Genomic DNA, 26851 nt, shown 5'->3' with positions numbered 1-26851 from the left:
TTCCTTTATAATTTCTCAGGATGATGTTGGGGATAGTAGACACATATGGCCAGTCTATTATCTTTTACTGCGAGAGAACATTTAGTTGAATGATTTTTTAAGGAAGATTTTCTGTTTGAAGATCATCTTTTTAAAAATGTTTATTTATTTTTCAGAGTGTGAGAGTGAGACCAAGAGAGCACACGCAGGGGAGGGGCTGAGAGAGAGAGAGAGAGAGAGAGAGAGGAGAGAGAGAGAGAAGAGAGAATCCCAAGCAGGCTCCATGCTCCAAGCTGTGAGATCATGACCAGAGCTGAAATCAAAGGTCAGATGCTTAACTGATTGACCTACCCAGGCACCCCTGTTTGAAGATCATCTTAAATGTACATCTTTGAGAAAAAAATGCTAGAACTTTAGATGGTCTGAAAAACAATGTTGACATGTTTAAGTAGTTTTTATTCAGCAGGTGGCACTCTTTCCTAGTTTAACTCAATCCTAAAAGACTGAAGGTTTCAGAGTAGAATGATTTTATTTATCCTTATAATCCAAATAAATGAGATTTCAGAGTTTGCTCTTCGTCAACTTTGACCCGTTCATATTTTCAAAACTTAAAAACTTGGAGCAAATTTCAAAATAAGACATTACACTAAAATCTCTAAATAATCTTTCCAATGTTCTGAAACAGTAGTGTAATAATGACTTATGCTTTATAAAATGTGAAAATAGTTAAAATCTTACCAGAAGCACTGAATACTATAGTCATTCAGACTCAAGGTGTAAAATACTTTTAAAATCTCTTTTCATGACATGGGCAGTTTTGTTTATTTCTCTTCTTTTTTCTTCTATATACTTCTGAATAGTCCCCCATTATATGTTATATATTTCAAATGTACTGTATTATCTAAAAACTAAAAAATCACAGTCTCTGTTTGTAATCTTATAGCCCACAATTATATTCAAGGTACACGTTAGACAATTAAAGAATTGCAGTATGGTTTGGGGAAACATTTGATGTTTGGAGAAAACTTTATGTGATCTGTGAGTAGCAAGCAAGTAAATAAAAACATTTTTACTTCTTGTTCTGAATTTGCAAATAATTTGCCAGTGTGTAAATCATACTTGAAATTGTAATATTTGCAGGGTTTGTATAAATCTTACAAGCAAACTGTGAAATGTTAGAGCTCTGACATTGGAGATTATGTAGCCTAACTTAATGATCAGAAACTTGCGAATTTTTTAATGCTAACAGGAGTGAGTTCTTCAAAAATTATGGATTTTATTTTTTTAAGTTTATTTATTTATTTTGAAGTAGAGAGAGAGAGAGAGAGAGCATGCAGGAGGGTCAGAGAGAGAGGGAGAAAAAATCTTAAGTAGGCTCCGCACCATCAGCCCAGAGCTAGGTGCAGGGCTCGAACTCACAGCCTGAGATGAAATCAAGAGTCAGATGCTCGAACCACTGAGCCACCCAGGCACCCCCAGAAACTATGGATTTTAAAAACAGCATTGCAAAAACATTCCAAAAAGTGTTAAATTAATGTGAAACTTCAGTGGTAAACTTATGACCAATTTGACAAAGAGTATATAAATACTAGGGATTAGCAGACGAAACTAGTTCTGAGAACAGTTGGCAATCAATTCAGACACCTCAGTTGTGTTTCTAGGCCTATATGACCATGGTGGGTGGTGCCTTTCTCTTTCATTTTCCTATAGTTTTATTTGAAAATATACTTTCACAGAACCAGATGGCCTCAAACTTCTGGCCAGAATTAGGCCAGATATCCAGAACTATTTCAGGATACTTGAAATTTCTACAAAATTTCAGGCATTCTATGCCTCCCTCTTAGTCCATAATTTGTTGCCTCACTTTTTCAGAAACTGAGCCACATGGATAGTATTAGTGCTTCGTAATTCAAATGTGTCTTGAAGGCTGCATTCCAAAAGCAGTCAGAGAAACTTTAAAAATTACAAATAGTCACCAAAATTGTACTCTTTTGAGGTTATCCTTCCAAATAACTCCTCAAATTTTCTTTTTTTTTTAACTTTTTAAAATATTTATTTTTGAGAGAGAGAGAGAGCACACACGCGTGCACGAGTGCGGGAGGGGCAGAGAGCGAGGGAGACACAGAATTCAAAGCAGGCTCCAGGCTCCTAGCTGTCAGCAGAGAGCTGATGTGGGGCTCGAATCACAAACTGTGAGATCATGACCTGAGCTGAAAGCTGGACGCTTAACTGACTGAGCCACTCAGGCACCCCAACTCCTCAACTTTTTAGTCTATATTTCAAAATAGTTTCATTAGATTAAAAAATGACTTTAAAGTAGGTTAGTAATAGGAAAGAAGTTCTGTGTCTAAAGATTTTCTCTTTGTTTCTCTGTTTTACTTCTTCTGTATGTGTAATAAAGATTTATAATCTTTAAACAGTCTGTGTTTTATAATCTAAAATCAAAATTTATATACAAAGTTTTAAATCATTTGTTTTTATTTGAGAGAGAGAGTGCGCGCACAAGGGGCGGGGGGGAGAAAGGCAGAGGCAGAGAGAGAGAGAGAGAGAGAGAGAGAGAGAGAGAGAGACAGAGAGAGAATCCCAGGAAGTTTCCATGCTCATCACAGAGCCTGTTGCAGGGCTTCATCCTGAGCCTGTGGGATCGTGTCCTGAGCTGAAAATCAGGAGTCGGACACCAAACTGGCTGAGCCACATAGGCAGCCCTATATATAAAGTTTTAAGGAGGTCCTGTACTGCCTCAACTAAATCAGCAGTGTTGTAAAATCTGTAACATTTTCTTTTCTGTTTCAAGTTTCAGTGATATCCTTGTACATTAATTGGAAAGTAAAATGTTGTGAATCCCTAAATATTCTGACTAGTGCATCTCTTAGGTCCTTTTAATTCTTCCCAAACCTTTTCATCTGAGGAAATATATTTATTGAAATAATTATATTCAGCAAGTTCCCAAGGTCTCCGTAACTCATTGCATTTAATCTCCAAACATCATTTTCTTCCGAAGAGCTCTCAAAGCTGACCACACACTCAGTTACTCTCATTTGCAGACTTTCTGTAATTGTGAAGTATGCGATGGTTGGTGGGCATACCAGGCTTTCCCTCTGACTTTGGTAATTTGTAGAAATTGTTCCTTTTTCCCATTTATTGCAAGTGACCCATTAATTCAGCTCAGTATTTTTGTGTTCAAAGCAAGCTTCTCAAACTCCTGCCTACTAGATAGTTAGATACTGCTGGCCCATATATGCAGGCTAATTTGGTAAATTTTATTTTGCTGCAGTTTCACGCAAGCAGAATTTGGCTTGGACTATATGCTGGGTAGCTGTGATCTTTACACAGGAGAGTAAAATTAATTTTTGGAAGGCTTCAAATGATTTGATTAAGATTAAGGATTTCTAGCTTCTTAGTGGCAAAAATAGACGAGAGCCACATCTCCTTATTCTGTAAATTCAGTAAATATTTAATGAGCAGTATTTTTCTACTGAAGGGAGGACATGATTTGTTTTATTCTTAGTTTTTTTGGGGGGGTGTGGGAAGACAGGTATATATAAATATACTTCTAATAGAAGTATATGCAAAGATTGAAGAGAGTGCAAAAGCAGGAGTGATTATTAGCTCTGTTGTAAGAACAAGGGAGCAAGGAAAGGGAATGTTTCATGGAGGAGGGCTTTGAGGAATGGATAAGAGTTTGCTAAGCAGATAAAGCAGGGATGAAGAATATGGAGGAAAGAGGGAGGATATTTTAAGACAGAAGGAATAGTAGGTGCCAAGGCAGGGAGATACTGGAACACTATATTTTTTTTTTCTGGAGAACTACAAGTAGTTTGAGAAGTTCACCAAAGTCTAAGCTGGGACAGGCAATAGGATGGTGGGAATGAGTGGTGTGAAATGGCTCTGGGGAATCTGGATTTTGAAGAGCTTGATTTGACAAGCCAAGGACTTGTGACTTTATTGTGTAGGTGATGGAAGGTCCTTGAAGGATTTTAAGCAACTTAGTGTCTCAATCAGTTTCTACCATACTCCGAGAGTGGTTGAAGGTTGCACTGGGAGTGGTGGGATAATTGTGGTGGGAGCAGAAGCACAGAAATCAGGAAACTGTATGTAATTCAGGTGAGGGATCTCTCCCAATTCTATAATCTATAATCTACCATTATTCCCCTAAATACAACTTCCCTGGCACCTGACCTCTCAGTCATACCCCTGTCCCCCTATCTGTTCTGGGCTTCCTGCCTTTGATTTGTTGTCTACCTACCGTCTGCCCTGCCATCATGTTAATGACTATTCTGATTTTTTATCTCTGTCTCCTAATTACTCTCCACCCAGCCATTTCCAAAACTGCTGCCTTAGTAGATGACCTTACTTAGAGTTTCACAGAGACATCAAGGTCATTCAATGAGCAAGCCCTGGACCTGTCCCCTGAAGCTAACAAATTTAGTTCATTTGTGCAATCCTTTCCTCCCTCTCCTCACTTGTTTCAATGAAAGGAATATCCCTTCTATCCAAGGCTAATTCTTCTATCTGAGCTTTAAATCCCATTTCCTCTGTCTCCTTTGAGCATCCCTATATTTTCCATTATCTTTCATTTCTCTTTTTCTGCTACTCTCCTCCCCTGAGCCTACTGATAGGATTCAAACCTTCCCTTTCTTGACTCCATATCCTGCTAAATATAGGTCTATCTTTCTTTTTCCAGTTTACCATTTTCATGAAAAAGTACTGGTCCTTGTCTATGTGCAATGTTCAGTGCATTCTAAGCCAGGACTTATCAACTGGATCATTATGGCATTTTGGGCCAGATAATTCTTTGTTTTAGGGGCTGTCCTGTGCATTATAGGACGGTTAGCAATGTCCCTGACCTGTAGACATTAGATATCACCAGCATCTTCCCCGTTGTGACAACAAAAAATATCTTTGGACATTGTCAATCCCTGGGGGTCACAGTCAACCCTGTTGAGAACCTCTGTTCTAAAATGTATGACAGTTACTGAGATTACTCTTGTTTACAGATCTCCTTATTGCCAAACTAATGGACATTTCATATCTTTGATCACCCACTTCATCATTGAAACTCTTTTTCTCACTTGGCCTGCCACCTATTTGTTTGGGTTTTTCTTTCTTTGCTTTTGTTCTGGGCCATCCTTATTTTTCTGGGACTCTTCTTCATTCTTCCGCTCTTAAAATATCACCTTTCCCCAGATATCTGTCTCTTTTCACTGATATTCTGGGTGACCTCATCAAAATTACTGCTTCAGTGATCACAAGCTAATTCCTATCAAAACTCTGTCTTCAGCCCAGACTTTTCCTGAGCTCCAAACCCACATATCCAACAGCTTACTGGAATCTACACTTTGGCTAAATATTAGACACCTCAAACTCAACTTGCCCAATAAAGAAGTAATTATTTCCTTTCAACCTCCTTTCTCATCCCACCCAATCAAAATTTCCATACCCCAAAGTTGGGTTTTGCCATTCTTTTTCCTGAATGGTATTTCCACCCAACCGCTTACTGTAAATTTGGAAGCTTCTGAGATTCTCCTTCTCCTTCACTCCAGTTGTTTATGCTTCTTGTATCTGTCTCTTCCTTCTCATTCTCATTTCCACCACCCTCGTCACTTTTTGCTTGCCAGTTCAACTGGTCTTCGCCTCTCTATTTTTGTCCCTTTCCAATCCAGCCCCTACTCTGAATATATAATGATATCTCTGACAGTCAATCTGATTGTTACTCCTCCAGTTGATTTCCTTTAATGGCTTACCATAGTTTTAAGTATAAAATAGTTCAAATTCCTCATGCTAGCAAAAATAACCTTACTTAATCTGTTTCTATCTACTTTTCTTCCCTTATCTCTCAATAGTTTCTCTGCACAACACATTCAGTAGATCCTATTAGAGAATTTGCTTCTTGCTGTTTCTGTACCTTAGTGTACTGATCTCTTCTGCCTGGATGTTCTATTTGCTTCATTTGATTGTCTTCATTTATGTCGCAAAGTTTAGTTTACACATCACTTCCTCTTGGTTTGACTATGGTGTTCCATCTTTGTGTTCTCAGAGCACTACTACACCACCCTGTTCCTTCCATGTTATAGTGTAAATACAGTATACCTACATTTATTTATTTTTATTTATTTTGAACATGATGTGTTAGGGATACCTGTGGGACATTAAAGTGGAAATTACATATCCAGTAAAATAGCCATACGGGTCTAGATCAGTCCACACTGTCCAACAGAAGTATAATGTGAGCTACAGATGTAATTTTAAATTTTATAGTAGTTATACTTAAAAAGTAAAAGAAACAGGTGAAATGAACTTTAGTGGTATATTTTATTTAGTCCCAGTATTTCTCAACTGTACTATTGACATTTTTGGCCAGAAAATTCTTTGTTGTGGAGGGTTGTCCTGTGTATTGTAAGACGTTTAGCAGCACCCCTGGCCTCTTGTTAGTAGAGGTCAGTAGCCATCCTTCCCCCAAGTTGTGAACACCAAAAATGTCTCCAGATATTGCTAAATATCCCTGGGGGGGGGTGGGGAGGGGACGACAAAATCATCCCTGCTTGAGAAACACTGATTTACCCCAATCTAACCAAGATATTATTTCAACATGTGATGAATATTAAAATTATTGAGATTTTTACAATTTTTTTGTATTGTATCTTTGAATTGGATGTATATTTTTCACTTAATGTGCTTTTCAATTCATACTCACCACATTTCAAGTGCTCAATAGCTACATGGGGCCAGTGTCTACTTCCTTGAAGAGCACAGGTCAAGAGCTTGAAAAAAAGGTTAGGTCTGGAAATATCGTTCTGGAAGTACATGATTTTGAGAAGTCATGAGTCAATAACAATTGAAATCATGGCAGTAGATAAGATAGTCCAGGTAGAATTTTATGTTTAGAGCAAGAAAATAGGAGGACTGAGAAAATTCCTACTCCAATGCTCTTCCAGTTTTCCCACAAAACCTGTGATCTTTTCTTTTCTTTTTTTCTTTTTTAAAATATTTATTTTTGAGAGACGGAAAGAGCATGAGTGGAGGGGCAGAGAGAGAGAGAGAGAGAGAGAGGATCTGAAGTGGGTTCTTTGCACAGAGAGTCCGATGTGGGGCTGGAACCCAGGGACCTTGAGATCATGACCTGATCTGAAGTTGGGTCCTTAACTGACTGAGTCACCCAGGTGCCACTATTATTATTATTTTAATATATTTCCTTCACACAACAGTATGGAGAACACAAGTGAACAAAAGAAAACATATTGAGAAAGATAGGTTGATAACAAAGGGAGGGAATTAATGTTTATTGAACACTTAATTGGTAAATAATGTTCACAACATTATATGAACTGTCTTATTTAATCTCACAATAACCCTTTGAGGTAAATAATGTTCTTTTTGTAAAGAAACAATTTTATTTTATTTTATTTTTTGCTTAAGATGCCCTTTTATTTTCTTTTTAAATTGAAGTGTAACTAACGTTTTCTTTCTTTTCTTTTCTTTTTTTGGAAAGATTTATAAAGGTATAATGAATCCGAATGCTGTTAATTGGCATCATCAGGATTTGAAAGGAAGTCTGTCTGACTGATTCTAAAGCCTATATTCTCCTTCCGTACATCCTCCTAATGCACGTAATGAAGCAATTGCTATCTACTGATTTTCATAAAATAATTAAGAAGGCGTAGGTGATTGTACAGTCAGTTCCCAGGATATGTTACCACTTTTGATGTGATTCTGGAAGCAAATTCACCCTAAGATCGGGGTGCTATGATCTTTATGTGATTAGCGAGTATGATTTGGGTATCATTTTTTGTGTGTGACAGTAAACCGTGTTTTCGTTTAAATGTACTGTAAATGTAGTCAATAATTCTGTGGTTAATTGTACTTTTCAGTTACGAAAAAAAATTAGCCAATAAATAGTATTTTGCTTAAATGTAGAATACAATCACCAAGGAAAATAAAATAACGAGCTTCATGAAATCGTTAGGCTTCGCTAACAGACTTCGTAAAGCAAGTACAAAGGGGCAGGGCTGAGGAAGAGGGGGCGGGACATTGAGAAACATGAATCTGAGCAAGCGCAGAAACAGATATTAATGGAGGCGTGAAGACTACTGCTCCCTCACTTTCCGAACTGTCGTAAAGACCCTGAGTGTCGTGCTCTCTCGGTAGAGGAGGGATTGGTTAGGCGGCGGCAGCGGCGGCGGCAGGAGAACAGCAGCAGTGGCGGCGACGGTGGCGAGGTGTTCGGTCTGCGCAGCACAGAAACGCCCGCAGCTTCAGGGAAGGAGTTCTTGTGGGATCAAATCAGGCGTTCTGAACCCAGGCCGGGTGAACTGGGCCGAACCAGGCGCTGCCGCTCGTACGGTTTGGTGGCGGTGACAGACGCAGCTCTTGACTACAGGGGCCTATTAGGCCGAGATCTGAAAGCCCAGATCACTGGCTCTCGACGCATCCTCTTCCCCTCTTCCATCTGCTGTCTTCCTTCCTGGGCCAGTGATTCCCGGACTCTGGGAAAAGGGTAGCTAATGATTAAGGTGAGGGGGCTAGGGGGGAGGGGATCGATTGGAGGCCGCGCGTGCGCGCAACGGGGGAGGGGCCGGCCTGGAGGGGAGAAAGAGGAAGGGCTGCGGCCGCGGAAGGCTGGGGTCGGCGACCGGCCGGTTACTGCTGGCTCCATAGTGACTTAGGGTCTGGGTCTTCGCAGGAGAATTAATTGTGTTTGAGCAAAGCATTCGTCTACAGACACACCCACACCCCACAGTAAGGGAGTGTGGGTGAGGGGATTTCTTTTCCTCTTTGGACTCTACCTAGAGTCTAGGAAGGGGACTGAGGACTGAGGCGTGGGAGTGCGATTTGACAATGGAGTGATGAAGGTAACCCGCACCGGGGGTGTTGGAGGGCGCTAAGTCAGCCCCGACGGTTAGGGAGTTGCCGTCTTATGTGATCAAGGAAACGTCCGCGGAACAGCAGAAATACAGACGCGTCAGATTTTTGTGTAGAGTTGGTTTGGTCATTAGAAAAGAAGCTGTATATTTTATTATTGTCCTTAGGTAATTTGTCAGAGGCAGTGGCAAGGCTGTAATGGAAATATCTGTTCTGTACTGTAGAAATAGAGGTTTGTCACCATAGCTTTTAAATAGGCTATAATAGATCTTTACAGATACTTCTTAACGCAAGTCCCAAGTTTTAGTGCTTAAAAATACCAGGAAGTATATAGGGTATTCATTTAATTTGTTCATGTTCGTACTGTGAGGTGACTCCATTGTATTGTGTGCTTTCCTGTTTCTTGATTTATGTGCAGTATGAATTTAGAACTCTCTGGAGTGGTCAGGTGCCAGCTGACATAGACTTCATTTTATAGTTGTTTGAGCTTTTGAACCCGACTTAATACAAACTTTATTTTACTTGGTATTTTTATGTTTAATTTTCTTGTATTAGGGACCTCTTCAGTCGAAAAGAACAGCCTGGGGAAAATATAAGCTGAGGTCCCATTTGCTTTCCCATTTTGTGTGTGTGTGTGTGTGTGTTTGCTTTCAAACGTTAGAATGTGATTTCGATATTACGTGGAAGTTCTGTAATACTATTTTTACTCAGCTTTATTATGGTGAAGATCTACATTTTGATGGTTTGTTACTATATGTTTTTTAGTAAATATTTTCATGTCAATATAAACTGTTGCTTTTCATACTAAACAGTAGTCTTTAGTTGTGTTTGTGAGATAAAACGGGATGAGAGAGAGGCCCTCTTACTCTGAAAACAATCCTTAATTTTTTTTAAAGCCTTGAATTATTTTACTTTTGTCCATTTCTTCTCATTAACCTTGGACACATGACATTTTTCCCCTGCTCATTTGTTTGCCATCTAAGATTCAGAGTAGTATTCTAAAAGCTGGTGACGATGTTTGTGAATTCGTCTGAACAATATTTTAAGAAAAACTGGGAAGAGTGGAGACTCTCTCCTTGTTCACAGGGATGGTGGATCTTATATATGTGGCTCTTTACTTATTTTTTAAGTAATTGCTACACCCAGTGTGGGGCTCGAACTTAGAACACCCAGGTAAAGAGTCCCATGCTCCACCAACTGAGCCAGGCAGGTGCCCCGTTATTTTCATTTTAAAATTTAAACTGGGTTTAAAAACTCTTGAGTCATGCTAATTAAATTTTTTAGACATTTTATTATTTTGCCAAAGAGGGGTTTCTGTAACATGCTTTATTTACTTAGAGCATAGTTATATGTGTCTTGTTTTAACTTTTCCCTCTGTGAGCTAGGACTTCAATAGGAAGAAAAAAAGTGACAACATTAAAAATGATAATAATTAAAGTATGTTAGTAACTTGACATTAGCATTCTATGGGTGACATTATCTTATGAAAGAGTATAAGGCTGGAGATAGGAGATCTGGATTTTAGATCTAGCTTTGCTTGCTATTCATTAGATAGGTGACTTTATTGATAACCATCCTTGGCTTCTGATCTCTTTGAATTGTTAAATGAGAAGTGTGGGATGGCTTTCTAGGTTTCTCTAGGTCCCAATTTAATGATTCATATTTTTAGTTAGGTGTTTTTGGTACTTATTGGTGTATTCATTATAATTCAATTCCTAGAAAGAAGTGCTATACTGAGAGTTAAATTCCTTCATGTTTATATTAGGTGAGAAAAAAAAAAAGAAAAAAACCCAGGAGGCAGCCATGTTTGTTGTTCTAGATAATACTTCTCTCCCGTTGTAGATATTGTATATGATTTAATAGCTCTCATATGATACTAAGAGATGAAATTTGTTCTATTTCTGGTAATGCTCTTTAAATCATCCTGAATAATTTTTCTTTCAGAAACCTGTAATCGTTCAGTTAAAGTCCAGAATTGCGTTTGAATGCCTTACACCTCTGTTCTTTCTTTCCTGATCCCACCGATTCTTGGTAACAGCTGACCCAGGTTTCTACAGGTATTCAATTCATATCATTACACGTGGAGTGAGCTACAAATGTTTAAAAACAAATACAAAATTGAGCTTACATTTTATTTATTTATTTATTTATTTAAAAAAAATTTTTTTTCAACGTTTATTTATTTTTGGGACAGAGAGAGACAGAGCATGAACGGGGGAGGGGCAGAGAGAGAGGGAGACACAGAATCGGAAACAGGCTCCAGGCTCTGAGCCATCAGCCCAGAGCCTGACTCGGGGCTCGAACTCACGGACCGCGAGATCGTGACCAGGCTGAAGTCGGACGCTTAACCGACTGCGCCACCCAGGCGCCCCGAGCTTACATTTTAAATAAGGGTACTGAGTTATTACTTACTCAGTATGTATTTATTGAATGTCTCATGTTCTCAGTATTGTTTTTGGTCTCCAGTGAGGAAGGCACTTTGCCTTCAGGGAGTTGTTATTCTACTGTGGGAAACCTAATAAACAGAATAGTTTGAGGTAGTGGTGAGTGCCATGAAGAAAATAAGACCATGTAATGAAGAATGAGTGGAAGTGGAGCTGTACTGTGGATTGAGTGGTTAGGGAGGGCCTAACTTCTTTTTAGAGGTGATGAGTTGTGATCATTTACTAAAAAGAATCAGCCATACTGATAATTTTGAGGAACCTTGCAGATAAAGGGAACAGCAAAGGCATTGGATTGTGTTTGATTCTGGAGAATCTACAAGTGTAAGTTGTTTGGTTTGTGTGTTAGGCTTTTCCATAATTGCTGACAGACGATGTTAAAAATATTTTATGTGTAGCAACCAAATGTAATGTGTTGACCTTGTTTAAATCCTCACTCAAATCAATTGTAGGAAGTCATTTTTGGAACACTTTGGGGGAAATATGAATGTGAATGGATATCATATATCAAGGATATTAGATATTAAGGAATTATGTTAATTTTGTTAGGGATGATAATGACATTATGTAAACATCCATTGATGATTCTTGCCTCTGTTGATCTTTACTTTGATGGTTGCAGAATGCTTATTTCAAACTCTACCATCTCTAATCAATAGGCTGTTGTATGGAAGAAGCACTCTTTTATCTATTATCAATATGAACCTATCTACTTCGTGTTTTATTCAATGGATTATAAGTCCATTACTGTCTTTACTTATTTTGATGCTCAAATTATCCCGCGTTTGTCCAGTGAGAGCCTCTCCACCCTGGCTCCTGTGTTTTTTGACATACATAATTTTTTATGAATACTGTATTTCCTTTCTCTCTGGCACAACAAGAAGTTCAAGCTCATCTTATATCTTTCCTGTCTCAGTCTTGGAATCTCTAAGGAGCCCTGGTTCCTTTTAGTGGGGAGTCCAATTTGTCTTTGAGTTTTCTGTTTAATTTTTTTTTTTAACATTTATTTATTTTTGAGAGAGAGAGAGAGAGAGAGAGAGCGAGCGAGCATGAGTGGGGGAGGGGCAGAGAGAGAGGGAGACACAGAATCCAAAGCAGGCTCCAGGCTCTGAGCTGTCAGCCTAGAGCCTGATGCAGGGCTCGAACTCACAGACCACAAGATCATGACCCGAGCTGAAGTCGGACACTCAACCCATCGAGCCACCCAGGCACCCTTGAGTTTTCTGTTTATATATAGAAATAATCTCTTATTTCCTGGATCAGGACATCCTCTGAGAAACCTAAACTTAGATGTTGATAGTGGGTTTATATTTGTATGAAGATTTTATTTATTAAGTAAGTAAATGTAGTAATTTATTATATTTGCCATAAAACACTGTATTATTTTTCTATTTTTTAAAATAAATAAGTCCTGATTTGATCTTAATTATGATCAAATTAAATAGAAAAAAATAAAATATTATTTTACTTTGTGTTACATTTCATATGTTGAGGGTTTAATCACTTAACTGTTAAAAATGACAAGGTGTAGGGGTGCCTGGGTGGCTCAGTTGGTTGGGCGTCTGACTTCGGCTCAGGTCATGATCTTGCAGTTCGTGGGTTCGAGCCCTGTGTGTCGGGCTCTGTGCTGACAGCTTCCTCGGGCCTGCTTCGGATTCTGTGTCTCCCTCTCTCTGCCTCTTCCCTGCTCATCCTCTCTTGAAGAATAAATAAGCATTAAAAAAAAAATTAAAAATGGCAAGGTGTGCATACTTCATTGTTTTTAACTAAGTCATCAGACGTTCTAGTCTGAAGGAAATTGTTGCTTTTTAACTAGCCTTTTATTTTATTTATTTATTTATTTATTTATTTATTTATTATTTTTTTTAATGTTTATTTATTTTTGACAGAGAGAGAGAGACAGAGCCTGAGCCGGGGAGGGGCAGAGAGAGAGGGAGACACAGAATCCGAAGCAGGCACCAGACTCTGAACTGTTAGCACAGAGCCCAACACGGGGCTCGAACTCATAGACCACGAGATCATGACCGAAGTCAGACGCTGAACCGACTGAGCCACCCAGGCGCCCCTTAACTAGCTTTTTAAATGAGATTTTTAATTATAATATAGAATAATGTTTCAAATATGAGTGGAAATACATGGACATTTTTCTGGAAAGTTATTGTTACAAGGTATGTCTCACAGCCATTTTCTCACCTGTGTGTGGGTATTTGCTTTATTTATTTATTTTTTAACCCTGATTTGTAAGTATTTTTCCAGACAGTATTTTGGGCTTTTTTGTTTTTTAAAACAAGCTCTGGCCAGTTTTATTTAAGGAAAATTTTGTGTAATTTGCTGTTCACCAGTCTGTTCTGGCATGCTTCTAATGATACCAGAATCACCTGGGTCAATGATAGCCAGTGTGCATACTTTGTAATATTTCCCACATGCTGTGCCCAGTTCAGTGTTATTGCCACTCTAGTGATAGACACCAGTTTTGGCCAAACATGGTGTAATAATCTATTTCAGTTTTCCTCAGGGCTGGGCAGTTGTTGGTGAGGATCATCAGTTTTGCTTTGCCATGTCTGATCATGTTCAGCTGCTTGTACCCCAGTACATACTTCCACTTTTCGTAAGTAGTTGGAGACTAGAGGTAATTGACTCCAGCGACTTTTTTTGTCTTCTTTGCGGCCACCATCTTCCTGCCTTAGGTGAGGGATGGCCCCAAGCAGGAGCAGCCACCAAGATACCAGACAATATTTTGAATGGTTTTTAACCAGTTAATTTTTGAGGCAATTAATATATGTACATGGTTTAAAAATTTTTTTAATGTTTGTTTATTTTTGAGAGAGAGAGAGTCAGAGCGTGAGTGGGGGAGGGGCAGAGAGAGGAAGACACAGAATCCAAAGCAGGCGCCAGGCTCTGAGCTGTCAGCACAGCGGGTTCAAATCCACAAACTGTGAGATCATTACCCGAGCTGAAGTCGAACTCCTAAGAGGTTTTTTTTTTTTTTTCTGGTATTACTATCATATTTCTTATAGTATGCTTATATATCTGCTTAGTTACTTTTGATGTCAGTGATTTTGTTGTCTTTTAAAAAATATATTTAAGTTTTAAAGATAAAAGCAATACACAGGGTACCAAATTCATAAGATATGAAGGGTATACACAGAAAAATAAATTTTCTTGCCATCCCTCTTCTTTTCCCTGAAGATCTATCTCCTCTTACTATTTTATATGTATACAGCACAGCAGTATGGCCTCTTGTGGGGAGGTCTGCAAGTGTTTCAGCAAATTGGCTGGGTTGAATGAAACTATTTGATAATAGTAAGTTCTTCTTCACTACTTAACTATGTTGGCATTTGCAGTGATAGTACAAACAGTGATGGGCAAAACTGCTGGCCCTGCAGTGCGTATTAAGACCGTGGCTAAAACTGTACTAATAGTCATCATATTTTTCATTACTACACATTTACAAAGCCAGTTTCATTTAAGAATGAAAACCATGAAAAAAACAAAAATAAAACCAGTTTCTTTTAACAAAGTTCTTTATAAAGCAGTAAAACCTGTTTTATTAATCTTGTCCCTTGAGTACATGTCTTTTTAATATTTTTTTTCTTTTTAATATTTCATGTGATAAAATGAGAATGTTGTAAGGCACTTTTGCTTCATCCCAAATTATGCTTGTCTTGAAGAAAAGTACTTGTGTGATTGAGTTGCAGGATGAACTAGCAAACTTAGTTGCTTTTTTTTAATGGAACTGTATTTTTACTTGAAAGAATGAAAACTGTAGTTACTTAAACTTGGGTATTTGTGTATGTTTTCTCAAAAATAAATGAAGTGAGGGAAAACAACTGACAGAAATTATTGCCAAGATAAAATTAAGGCTTTCAAGCAAAAATTAGAATTTTGGAATGCGTATCTGCCACTATGAGTTTGGCAGCTTCTTAGGACCTTTTTGATGAAATTGATGGTAATATTAACAAAATGTGTATAAAATGACTATTGTATAATGAAATGTGTCAGTGTTTGGAAGATATGCATAACTTTGTGGACCAACTTTTCTAATGACCTGTGCATGATATTACAAAATCATGTATGTGCAAAAGATCTATTTAAGTGCAAGATAAATCAATAGATATTTAATGAAATGATAAGAAGTTTCATTGCTAAGTTATCAGATTCAACATTGCAAGTAACCTTTACAAAATTATACTTACTAAGTTTTGTTTTGGGTTAATATCAAAGAATAGTATATACACTTATCTGACAAAGTTATTAAAGATACTCTTTTTTTTTTTTTTTTAAAGTTTATTTATTTTGAAAGAGTGTGAGCAGGGTGGTGGGGGGCAGAGAGAGAGGCAGAGAGAGAGAGAATCCTAAGCAAGCTCTGTGCTGCTAGCTGTGGAGCCTGATGTGGGGCTCAAACCCATGAATTTCTTAGATCATGACCTGAGCCAAAATCAAGAGTCGGATGGTTAACCTACTCAGCCACCCAGGTGCCCCAAGATATTCTTCTCTTTTAAGTACATATTTGTGTGAAGCTGGGTTTCTTTTTTTTTTTTTTTAATGTTTATATTTATTTTTGAGAGAGAGACAGAGAGGAGGGTGAGTGGGGGAGGGGCAGAGAGAGGGAGACACAGAATCCAAAGCAGGCTTCAGGCTCTGAGCTGTCAGCACAGAGCCCAACGCGGGGCTCAAACTCATGGACCATGAGATCATGACCTGAGCTGAAGTCAGACGCTCAGCCGACTGAGCCACCCAGGCGCCCAAAAGCTGGATTTCTTATTAGACAGGATACAGAGGCAGATTTAAGAATCCAAGTTTCTTCTATTAAGTCAGACATTAAAGAGATTAGCACAAATGTGTAATAGTACTACTCTTTAACTTTTTTGAAAAGATAAAATGTTACTTAATATTAGCATGTAATAGACTTACTATTGCTGTTTTTAAAAAATAAATTTTTAAGCATTAATTTTATTTTCTAATATTGTATTAAATATAACCTAGAATTTAAACTTTTGGGAGGTTCTCACTTATTTTTAAGAGTCTAAAGGGGTTCACAAGTCAGAACGTTTGAGCCTTGCTGTGCCAGTTATCTTTTGACTTCTTATGGAAAAGAAATCCACACTTTTCTTCACCCTTTCTTTTGATATAGTTGTGTCACAACTTTAGGTTATTTTAAGTAATAACTCAACACGTATTTATTGAATACCAACTCTGTGTTCTAAGCTTTGGGGCACATAATAATGGTGAAAACAAAGACTAGGCTCTATTGGGAAAACAAGTAAATTTTACATATGGTGATTATGGCAATAACTGAGCTGGTAAAAGAAGATGGGAGTGAGGTTAACTTTTTAAATGTAAGATGATCGGGGATGGTCTCAGGGACAAGGAAACATTTTTAGCACAGACTGAAAGGAAACAAGTGAGATCCTTGTGGCTATCTGGGGGACATGCATTTCGGGCAGATTAAATAGCATAGCATACTTGGCCTGCTCAAGGAAAAGCCAAGAAGCTGTTGTGACTGGAATGGAGTGGATGAGGAGAATGGTGATTTCTGAAGATGGAGGTAGCAAGGGCTTATGTCCTTCAGTTTTAAGAAATATTTTTGTGTTAGCTTTCATGACATCTTAGTCATTTTTTTTTTTCTGTTCTTTTTTGTGAGTTGTTGTCAGATGATAAGATTTTGTTGCTCTTTCTTGTTGTTAGCTCCTTTTCTTTTTTGGTGAATTAAAATATTTTTTCATTTAGTGGGGATTGCAAGGAAATTTGAGAGAAAGCTACATGTATAATTTACCATGTTTAAACAAAATGTGAACTTTTGTTTTTGATAAATACCAGCAGCAAGTTACATTGTTGATACAGAAATTGGCTCTTCTCAACTCTTAGTGGTAGAATCATGTTTAAATATGTGAAAAAGTACACATGTAAATAGGTTCACTTTACAAAGTCTAAGTCTACTTTAACAACTATGTTCTTTAATAGAAAGTAGTCATTAAGTGAAGAAAATCATGTGATGTAATACTTTTATTACAAAACATCTGCAGACTGACTGTCACAGATTTGATTGTACTTTCTGTGAAATCACACTTCTTTAAAGAACTGTATATAGTACCAGATGAAAATGGCCATTTTATGGAATCTTATACAGCCATAAAAAAGGGATGAGATTTTGCCACTTGTGACAACATGGATTGATCTAGAGGGTATTATGCTAAGTGAAATAAGTCAAAGAAAGACAAATACCATATGATTTCACTTATATGTAGAATCTAAAAAATAAAACAAATGAATAAAGAAAAAGCAGAACCAGACCTATAAGTAAAGAGAACAAACTGGCGGTTGCCAGAGGGGAGAGGTGGGGATGGACAAAATGGGTGAAGGGGAGTGGGAGATACAGGCTTCCAGTTATAGAATGAATAAGTCATAGGAATAAAAGGTAGAGAATAGGGAATATAGTCAATGGTATTATATAGCATTGTATGACAGATGGCAGCATCTTGTGGTGAACATAGCATAACACAGAGAGATTGAATCACTATGTTGTACGCCTGCAACTAATGTTACATTGTCAACTATACTTAAAAAGTTTTTTGGTCATAACGAAAACAGGAGGACTAGGTCAAACAGAGACTGCTTTACCTCTATAAATCTGAGAGAATATGTAGAGAATTTTGGTTGTTAAAAACAATAGCTAACCATCTTTTTTTTTTTTTTTTTTTTTAATGTTTGTTTACTTTTGAGAGCGAGAGAGAGAGAGTGAGGGAGAGAGAGAGGGTGTGCAAGCCAGGGAAGGGGCAGAGAGAGAGGGAGTCACAGAATCTGAAGCAGGCTCCAGGTTCTGAGCTGTCAGCACAGAGCCCGATATGGGGCTTGAACTCATGAACCTCGAGATCATGACCTGAGCCAAAGTCAGACGCTTAACCGACTGAGCCACCCAGGTGCCCCTAACCATCTTATTTTCATAACCACCTTCCTGCCTGCGATTCCTCTGATTTGCCTTTATCCTTATTCTCCACTTGAGGTCTTTTTTTTAATTTTTAAATGTTTTATTTATTTTAGAGAGAGAGAGGAGATAGAGTATGAATGGGGGAGGGGCAGAGAGAGAGGGAGACACCGAATCAGAGGCAGGCTCCAGGCTCTGAGCTGTCAGCACAGAGCCCAACATGGGGCTTGAACTCATGAACCTCTGGATCATGACCTGAGCCAAAGTCAGATGCTTAATTGACTGAGCCACCCAGGCACCCCTCAGTTACTCCATTTTAATAGACCTTTAGCATTCTCCCACTGTGGAGGCTAAGTTCCAAAAATCTCCAAGGAAAATAGAAGACATTGTGGCTGAGTAACATAATCTTATATAAAAATAATGTCATTGGAACCAGAGTCGTGAGTGAACATATGAAAATGTGCATAACTATACATTTAATTTTTAAAATGTGAAAGACCAAAACCAGCAATTTCTGTCAGAATTAAGATCCAGATGTGTGTGTTAGACTTCGGGCAAGTTGCCTAACTTTCTATAATCCTTAGTTCCTTCGAGATAATAGTTTTTAGTGAGGATAAAATGAAATAAAAGCATGGCATGTGGTTCCTTAACAGACCTTACCTGATCTGGCCCTTGACCATCTCTGAACCATCTTGTGTACCATCTTTCTTTCCTCCCCTCCCCTTCTTTCTGTTGTTTGTTAGGCCTCTTCCTGCCACATGATCTTTCTTCTATTGTTTCCTCTGCTAGGAATGCTCTTCCTTTAGCACTGTGTGCTGTGGCTGACTGGTGGCTTCTTCCTTCTCATATTTCAGGTCTTTAGCTTCTTAGTGAGGAGCCCACTGATGGTCAGCTTTTCCTTTTTGTTTTATTTTCTTAATAGCACAAATTTCTCTCTAAAATTATCATGATTGTCTCCTTGTGCCTTGTTTGTCCTCATTTGCATCTAATTTTCATGAAAGCAAAGACTTTCTATATCCTGCTCATGGCTGCTGATCCCAGTGCCTACAACAGTGGCCACGTTATAATAGACTCTCAATAAATACTTGTTGAATGAAAATAGTAAACTGAATAAATGCTAGCTAATATATTATCAATGGTAGTATATCTTCTAAAATATTAATAAGCTACTGTAAAATTAATTTCTGTTGCCTAGTTAACGTTTCCAGATTCTGATCTGATCCCAGGTGCTTGGATGGAAAAAGTTTGGATCACCTAACTTGGATTTATCCTGTGATTTGCCATCACAGAGTACATCATTCTTTTTAAACTCTTGAAATTACCCATTTTATTCCCATGTGAATGAATATTTTTCTTCACAAATAGTAGTTCTAGATAGCAGTTCTAAGGCCTGAACTCAGTTTCAGTCATCTTCCTTTATCTTGAACAAGCTTCAATTTAAAATATTTTTTCTTTTCAGGGTGCCTGGGTGGCTCAGTTGGTTAAGTGTCCTACTCTTGATTTCCATTTGGGTCATGATCTCATGGTTTGTGAGTTAGAGTCCCACATAGGGCTCTGCTCTGACAGCCTGTGTGCACATGCTTTCCTGATTGTTCTCTCTCCCAAAAATAAATACTTAAAACATTTTTTTTCTTTTCTTTCCTGTCATTTTTATTAATCTTCAGTTGCTCTTTTTTCTGATTATCTCTAACAGGAAGAACTCATATATATACTGAAACCAAAATTCTAAAGATTGCCCATAAAGTATATAAGTAAATGTGTTTAGGCTAGACTTAGACATGTATGGAAATCCACATTGGGGTTAAGATTACTATATTTATCCAGAATGTGAGATTTTTGGGGGATAGAATAGTATCTTAACTATCTTCTAATTATGACCTTGAGCAGTGGCTAGTAGCAAAACAGCCAAAAAGGGTTTGTTGAATAAGGTGGCTGACATTAGCATAGAGGATCGTGAATCCTTGGTTTCTCCATACTAGTATCCTCAGTTGTCTAATAGGCTTGCTATTTTAGTTCTCGCCACTAGGATTTTCACTTTGCTGTCAGAATACACAGACCCAAGGTAGGCAAAAATGTCAGTCAAAATAACCTTGGAAATCCCTAAAGTTGGCCATAAAATATAGACATACAGTCTCTTAGAGTCCAGTGTATCCTGTTTTTCCTTTAGTATTGGAACAAATCACACTTCATTGTTAAACACTAGAAGAAGTAGTAGGCTGTGTTTATGGTTCATGTTGTGGGAAAAATAAATGGCTCTCAACATTAGAATCTGACAGACAGTAAAATGTTTATATCACGAGAGGCACATGGGAAGTGAGACCAACTAGAGAATGGTAAAATTTTATCTTTCTTGTGTTCATTTGGGTATATAATTATTGAGCAGAATTGCAAGCATAATCTACATGGTTTAAATTATTTTTTCGTTGTTTTCATATTGTTGAATTCACATTAAGGGTGTGCTCTCTACCCAGAGGTGTTTTTCCTAATCCAGTTTTCAGTATGCCTTTACCTTCAATCATTAGAATGTAAGTAACTCTGTTTTTTCTCCTTATGACTCTTAGTTCTTTAGAACATGTTCTTAATATCCTCCAGCTTACATATTTTGACCCAAATGATACAGGAAGAGCAAAAACAAATTTTGTTTAATAAACTTGTTGGACTTTATCCGAGGAGAAATTGTTTCCTTGGGCAGTTTTGCTCACCACATTAGATCCTACGTTCTCAGCCAGCTGCCATCTTTCCTAATCTAGTTTTTTGTTTCATTTGTATTTATTTTGTTACCCCACCCTTTGGGTGCTTTAACAGTTCAGGGGTTTTTGTTTTGTTTTGTTTTTTAATGTTTTCTTACTTATTTTGAGAGAGAGAGAAAGTGCAAGTGGGAGGAGGGGCAGAGAGAGAGGGAGAGAGAATTCCAAGCAGGCTTTGTGCTGTCAGCATGGAGTGACGTCTCCATCTCATGGTTATGAGATCATGAGCTGAGCCTGGGCTGAGCTGAAACCAACAGTTTGACTCTTAACAGTCTGAGCCACCCAGGTGCCCCCAGGGTTTTGATATGATCTTCAAGAGGAATTGAGGTTCATTTGAATAACATAGACTAACTTGAGGTGGGTGTACCTAAGAGGATTAAAGGCCTACCCCCCTCTCCCCCGCAAAAAAAGAAAGAAAACGGGAAGCTTGTGGATTTTTTTTTTTGCCAGGATGATTTTTTTTTTTTTAATGTTTATTTACTTTTGAGAGAAAGAGAGAGACAGAGGCATGAGCGGGGGAGGGCAGAGAGAGACACACACACAATGTGAAGCACGCTCGAGGTTCTGAGCTGTCAGCACAGAGCCCGATATGGGGCTTGAACTCATGAACCTCGAGATCATGACCTGAGCCAAAGTCAGACGCTTAACCGACTGAGCCACCCAGGTGCCCCTAACCATCTTATTTTCATAACCACCTTCCTGCCTGCCATTCCTCTGATTTGCCTTTATCCTTATTCTCCACTTGAGGTCTTTTTTTTTTTTTTTTAATTTTTAAATGTTTTATTTATTTTAGACAGAGGAGACAGAGTACGAATGGGGGAGGGGCAGAGAGAGAGGGAGACACCGGATCAGAGGCAGGCTCCGGGCTCTGAGCTGTCAGCACAGAGCCCAACATGGGGCTTGAACTCATGAACCTCGAGATCATGACCTGAGCTGAAATTGGACACTTAACCGACTGAGCCACCCAGGCGCCCCTGCCAGGATGATTTCTAAAAGCTAGGTGACTCTTCACCTTTAAAAATAATAATAAAAGCCAGCATGTGCATACATTATTTTGTTTAAAATTTACAAGAACCCTTTAAGGTAAATATTTCCATTTTTCAGATGAGGAGATTTAGGCATACAGTAGTTAGTAACAGTAATGGAGTTGAAGGGATTTAAGTTAGTAGGTTTTGACTCACCTGAGAAAGGGATTCTAAAATTCAGGGGCTTAACTAGTATTTTTGTATTGCCTTCAAGGAAGACATGAGGTATATTTTTATTTCCAATGGGCATGGTCTTTGTCAGAAGAGAGAAGGATGGTGATACTTTATTTGGTTGGTGTGATGGGCGTGCTTAATTTCTCTGCATATTCCAGATTTTCTATAGGGAACATCTTAAAAAAATTTTTTTTAATGTTTGTTTTCAAGACAAAGACAGAGACAGAGAGAGGGGGAGGGGCAGAGAGGAGACAGAATCCATAGCAGGCTCCAGGCTCTGAGAGCCTGATGCAGGGCTCGAACCCACAGACTGCGAGATCATGGTCTGAGCTGAAGTCAGATGCTTAACTGACAGCCATCCAGGTGCCCCTAAGTTTTTTTTAATGTTTACTTTTGAGATGGGGTGAGGGGCAGAGAGAGATATAGGGAACATATTTTAGACATCAATTTAAGTATAATTTATATATAATGTAAGGCATATATTTTTACTCTACAGTTCAGTGAGTTTTGGTAAATGTATATATCCATGTAGCCAACACTCCAATCAGGATATAAAATAATTCTATCACCTTAGAAAGTTTTTTCTTGCTCCTCTGTCATCATTCACCCCATCTCTTGCCATAGGCAACCACTGATTTGATGTTTGACATTACGAATCAATTTGTTCTAGAACTTTTTCTGTTTGGCTTCTTTTGCTCATCATGTTTTCCTTCTAGCATTTTGTTGTGGAAAATTTCAAACATAAAAGTTGAAAGAATCGTACAGTGAACACCCATTTCCCCATCACCTACATTCTGTAATTAATGGTTTGCTGTTTTTTGTTTTATCACCTGTCCATCTATTCATTCTTCTAACCATCTTTCAGTCATGCTTACTGGTTGGTGGTTTGTTTTTATGATTTATTTATTCATGAGTATATGAATTTATAAGTTTATTTTGTGAGAGAGCGAGTGACCCAGCAGGGGTGGAGTGCAGAGAGAGAGAGAGAGAGAGAGAGAGAGAATTCCAAGCAGGTTCTGTGATGTTCTGTTATTGTGCTGCCAGCACAGAGCCCACTGTGGGGCTTGATCCCACAACTGTGAGATCATGATCTGAGCCGAAATCAAGAGTCAACACACTAAGTCACCCAGGTGCCCCTGTTATGTGTTTTAAAGTAAATTGCTGAAATCAGTGCTTTTTTTTTTTTAATTTTTTTTAATGTTTATTTATTTTTGAAAGAGTGTGAGCAGGGGAGGGGCAGAGAGAGAGAGAAAGACAGAATCTGAAGAGGCTCCTGGCTCTGAGCTGTCAGCACAGAGCCCGACACGGAGCTTGAACTCACTATGAGCTGTGAGATCATGACCTGAGCCGAAGTAGGATGCTTAAACCGATTGAGCCACCCAGGTGCCCCTAGATATCAGTGCATCTTATCCCCAAACAAATTCAGCTTCCATATCATTAACTAAACTTGAATATTCATTTAATTCTTTGTTTTTATAGTAAAATTTACATACAGTGAAATGCATAAATTTTAAGTGTATGATTTAAGTTTTGCCAAAAGTTTGTTTGTGAACCCAAATCCTTATGAAGAAATAGAACACCAACACTTCTGAAAGTTCCCTCATGTACCCCCTACTCAGTTGTTTCTCCTACCCTTTAATCCTTTGTAGAACACAACCAGTTTTAATTTGCCTTTACCTTAGATTGGATTGGACTATTCTATAACTTCATATATATGGAATTATATACTTTATATCTGATTTCTTTCCCTTAGGATGTTTTTGAGATTTACCCATAATGTTACTTGTATCAGTGGTTCATTCTGTTACTGTCATTGTTGCTGCAGTTTGGTATTTATATATCATAATTTTTTTATATATCCTAGTTGATTTTTATATATCCTAGTTTTATATATCCTTGTTGATCTGTTTTTTCCCAAATTTTTGGTTGTTGTGAGTAAAGCTATGAACATTCACATACAAATTTTTTTGTATACCTATGTTTTCAAACCTAGGTGTGAAATTACTAGGTCATAGGTTAGATATATGTGTGACTTTATTAGAAGCTACCAAAGATCTGTACGTGGAGTTCCATTTGTGCCACATCCTTGTTAGCCTTTGGTGGTTTTGGTCTAAAAAATTTATCCTTTTATTGGGTGTGTAGTTTTATCTCATTGTGGTTTTAATTTGCATTTTCCTGATGACTGAAGATATCAAGCATTTTTTCATGTACTCATTGTCCATGTGTATATCTTTTGACAATTTTTTTTTGGGTGGGCTTCTCTTATTAAGATGAAAGAGTTTTGCATATATTCAACTTATGTGTACGTATTTATATACATACAAATTACACTTATGTAAATGGTTTTTTTTTTAATTTTTTGTATTTAGCTTGTTACCTTGCTTTTTTGTTTTAATGGTGCTTTTTTGTTTTCTTAATGGTATCTGTGAAGAGCAGATTTTCAGTTTGATGAAGTTTAGTATTTCAATTTATTTTAGGTGTATTTATTTTGAGAGAGAGAGAGAGCACAAGCAGGGGAGGGGCAGAGAGAGAGAGAGAGAGAGAGAGAGAGAGAGAGAATGAATCGCAAGCAGGCTCTGCACTGTCAGCACAGAGCCTGACACGGGACTTGAACCTGTGAGCTGTGAGATCATGATCTAAGTCAAAATCAAGAGTCAGTCGCTTAACCGACTGGGCCACTGCACTTGTAATTTATCGATTTATAAAAATTGAGTGGTGCTGTTTGTGTTCTATGAGACCTTTGTTCATGGTATGATGACATTTATCTTTTGCTATGTTTCTTTTAGAAGTTTAAGGTTTAGCTTATTTTTTTCCTGAATTTGTTTTTTGAGAGAGAGACAGAAAGCACCTGCGCATGCACACACATGCATGCAAGCAAGGAGGGGAGGGGCAGAGAGAGAGGGAGACACAGAATCTGAAGCAGGCTTCAGGCTCTGAGCTGTTGGCACAGCGTTCAGCAAGGCTCGAACCCACAAATCGTCAGATCATGACCTAAGCTGAAGTCAGATGTTTAACTGACTGAGCCACCCAGGGGCCCCTAAGGTTTAGCTTTTAGGTCTAAGTCTGTCATCCATTTTTTTTTTTTTTAAGTTTATTTATACATTTTGAGAGAGAGGGAGAGTGATTGCGTGCATGCGTGCCCATGTGAGTGGAGGAGGAGCAGAAAGGGAGAGAGAGAGATTCCCAAGCAGGCTCTGCTCTGTCAGTGCAAACCCTGACTTGGGGCTCTATCCCTCAAACCATAAGATCATGACCTGAACCAAAATCAAGAGTCAAATGCTTAACCGACTGAGCCACCCAGACACCCCAGTCTGTGATTCCCTTTGAGTTAATTTTTGTGTCTGGTGTGAGGTGTAGAGGTTAAGTTTTTTCCACATGGTTCACCAGTTTTTCCACCACCATTTGTTGAAAACTGTATTCCTTTGCTAGTATCTTGGCACCCTAATTGAAAATCACTTGATGATATGTATGAGTCTATTTCTGGACTCTCCAGTCTATCCTTATGCCACTACCACCCTGTTTTGTTACAGTTAGGTTTTAATCCATCATCTTGCTGTTTGTTTTCTATTTGTCCCATCTGTTCTGTATTTTGTTTTCCTTCTCATGTATCCTCTTTCGGGGTTGAGTTTTTTTTGTTTGTTTTGTTTTTTTGTTTTCTGTTTTTTGTTTTTTAGTTTTTTGGCATTTTTTTTGGTGTGTGTGTTATATTTTGTTTTCACTTTTGGTTTATTAGCCAAACTTGTTTTATTTTTTATCTTTTGTGGTTGCTCTGGGGTTTATGCTCTACATCTTTAACTTTTCACTTTTTGTCTTCAAGGAATAATGGACTATTTCACATGATATAAAAACTTAACACAGTCTACTTCTCTTTGCTCCCCTCCTATGCTTTTTGTTATTGTCATACATTTTACTTTTATATGTTATTAGTTTTGGGAAGATTTCCTCAAATTTAGGGTTATATTTAGAGAATAATTTTTACAAGGGTATCTCTATGACAAAAGATGCTAGTAGAACTTGCTTTATTCTATTTAACTTTTACAAAAGTCAGTGGGTGGTGATGATTTGTGAAAAAAGTCTTGAAAATTTGATAAATTCAGACTAGAAAACTTTCATATGAGTCTGAAAAAAGATGGTTGTATCATTTACTCTTTTTATAGAACTAGACAGAGAACTTGGAGCATTTGTGAATGAATATCTCTGAATATTACCCAGTTATTGACTTTAGGCAAATTATTCAGGTAAAAACAAACAAGCAAAATACCCCTTTATGTCTTTATCTATATATAAGCTAAATTTAGTGGCAGTATTTTACTTTTATTTATTTTTAATGATTTCGGTAATTATTCTAAGCTTTTATTTTCAGGTCTCGATTTTGTCACTCAATTTGTATGTAATACACTTTTCAGCTTTTTTTTCCTTTTTTTGTGTTTTTAAAAACTTTAATTTTATTTATTTTTAATTTAAATCCAAGTTTGTTAACATATAGTGTAATAATAATTAATAGAATTTAGTGATTCATCACTTACATATAATACCCAGTGCTCATCCTAACAAGTGTCCACTTTAAAAAAATTTTTTTTTAATGTTTATTTGTTTTTGAGAGAGAAAGCACCAGAGCGTGAGTGGGCGAGGGACAGAGAGAGAGGGAGACACAGAATCTGAAGCAGGCTCCAGGCACTGAGCTGTCAGCACAGAGCCCGA

General features: G+C 37.8%; 1 protein-coding gene across 5 annotated transcripts in view; it reads left to right on the top strand.

Annotated features, from left to right (window-relative positions):
- The first annotated feature begins 8106 nt into the window (after positions 1-8106).
- Positions 8107-26851, top strand: part of RNF111 (ring finger protein 111) — a 97765-nt gene continuing 79020 nt past the window's right edge. For 3 of the 5 annotated variants that reach the window (XM_045449595.1, XM_045449594.1, XM_045449593.1), the window contains exon 1: positions 13785-13887. In XM_045449595.1, the coding sequence (XP_045305551.1) occupies positions 13847-13887 (41 nt within the window). In that variant the 5' untranslated portion in view covers positions 13785-13846. Of the gene's footprint in view, positions 8490-10782; positions 10896-13784; positions 13888-26851 lie in introns of those variants that run through there. The other 2 variants (XM_045449592.1, XM_045449596.1) reach the window with 2 other exon arrangements.

Source organism: Leopardus geoffroyi, chromosome B3, assembly GCF_018350155.1.
Source record: "Leopardus geoffroyi isolate Oge1 chromosome B3, O.geoffroyi_Oge1_pat1.0, whole genome shotgun sequence".
In the NCBI taxonomy this organism is placed as follows: Eukaryota; Metazoa; Chordata; class Mammalia; order Carnivora; family Felidae; genus Leopardus; species Leopardus geoffroyi.
Note: the sequence above shows the minus strand (reverse complement) of the source record. Positions and strands in the feature narration are given on the sequence as shown.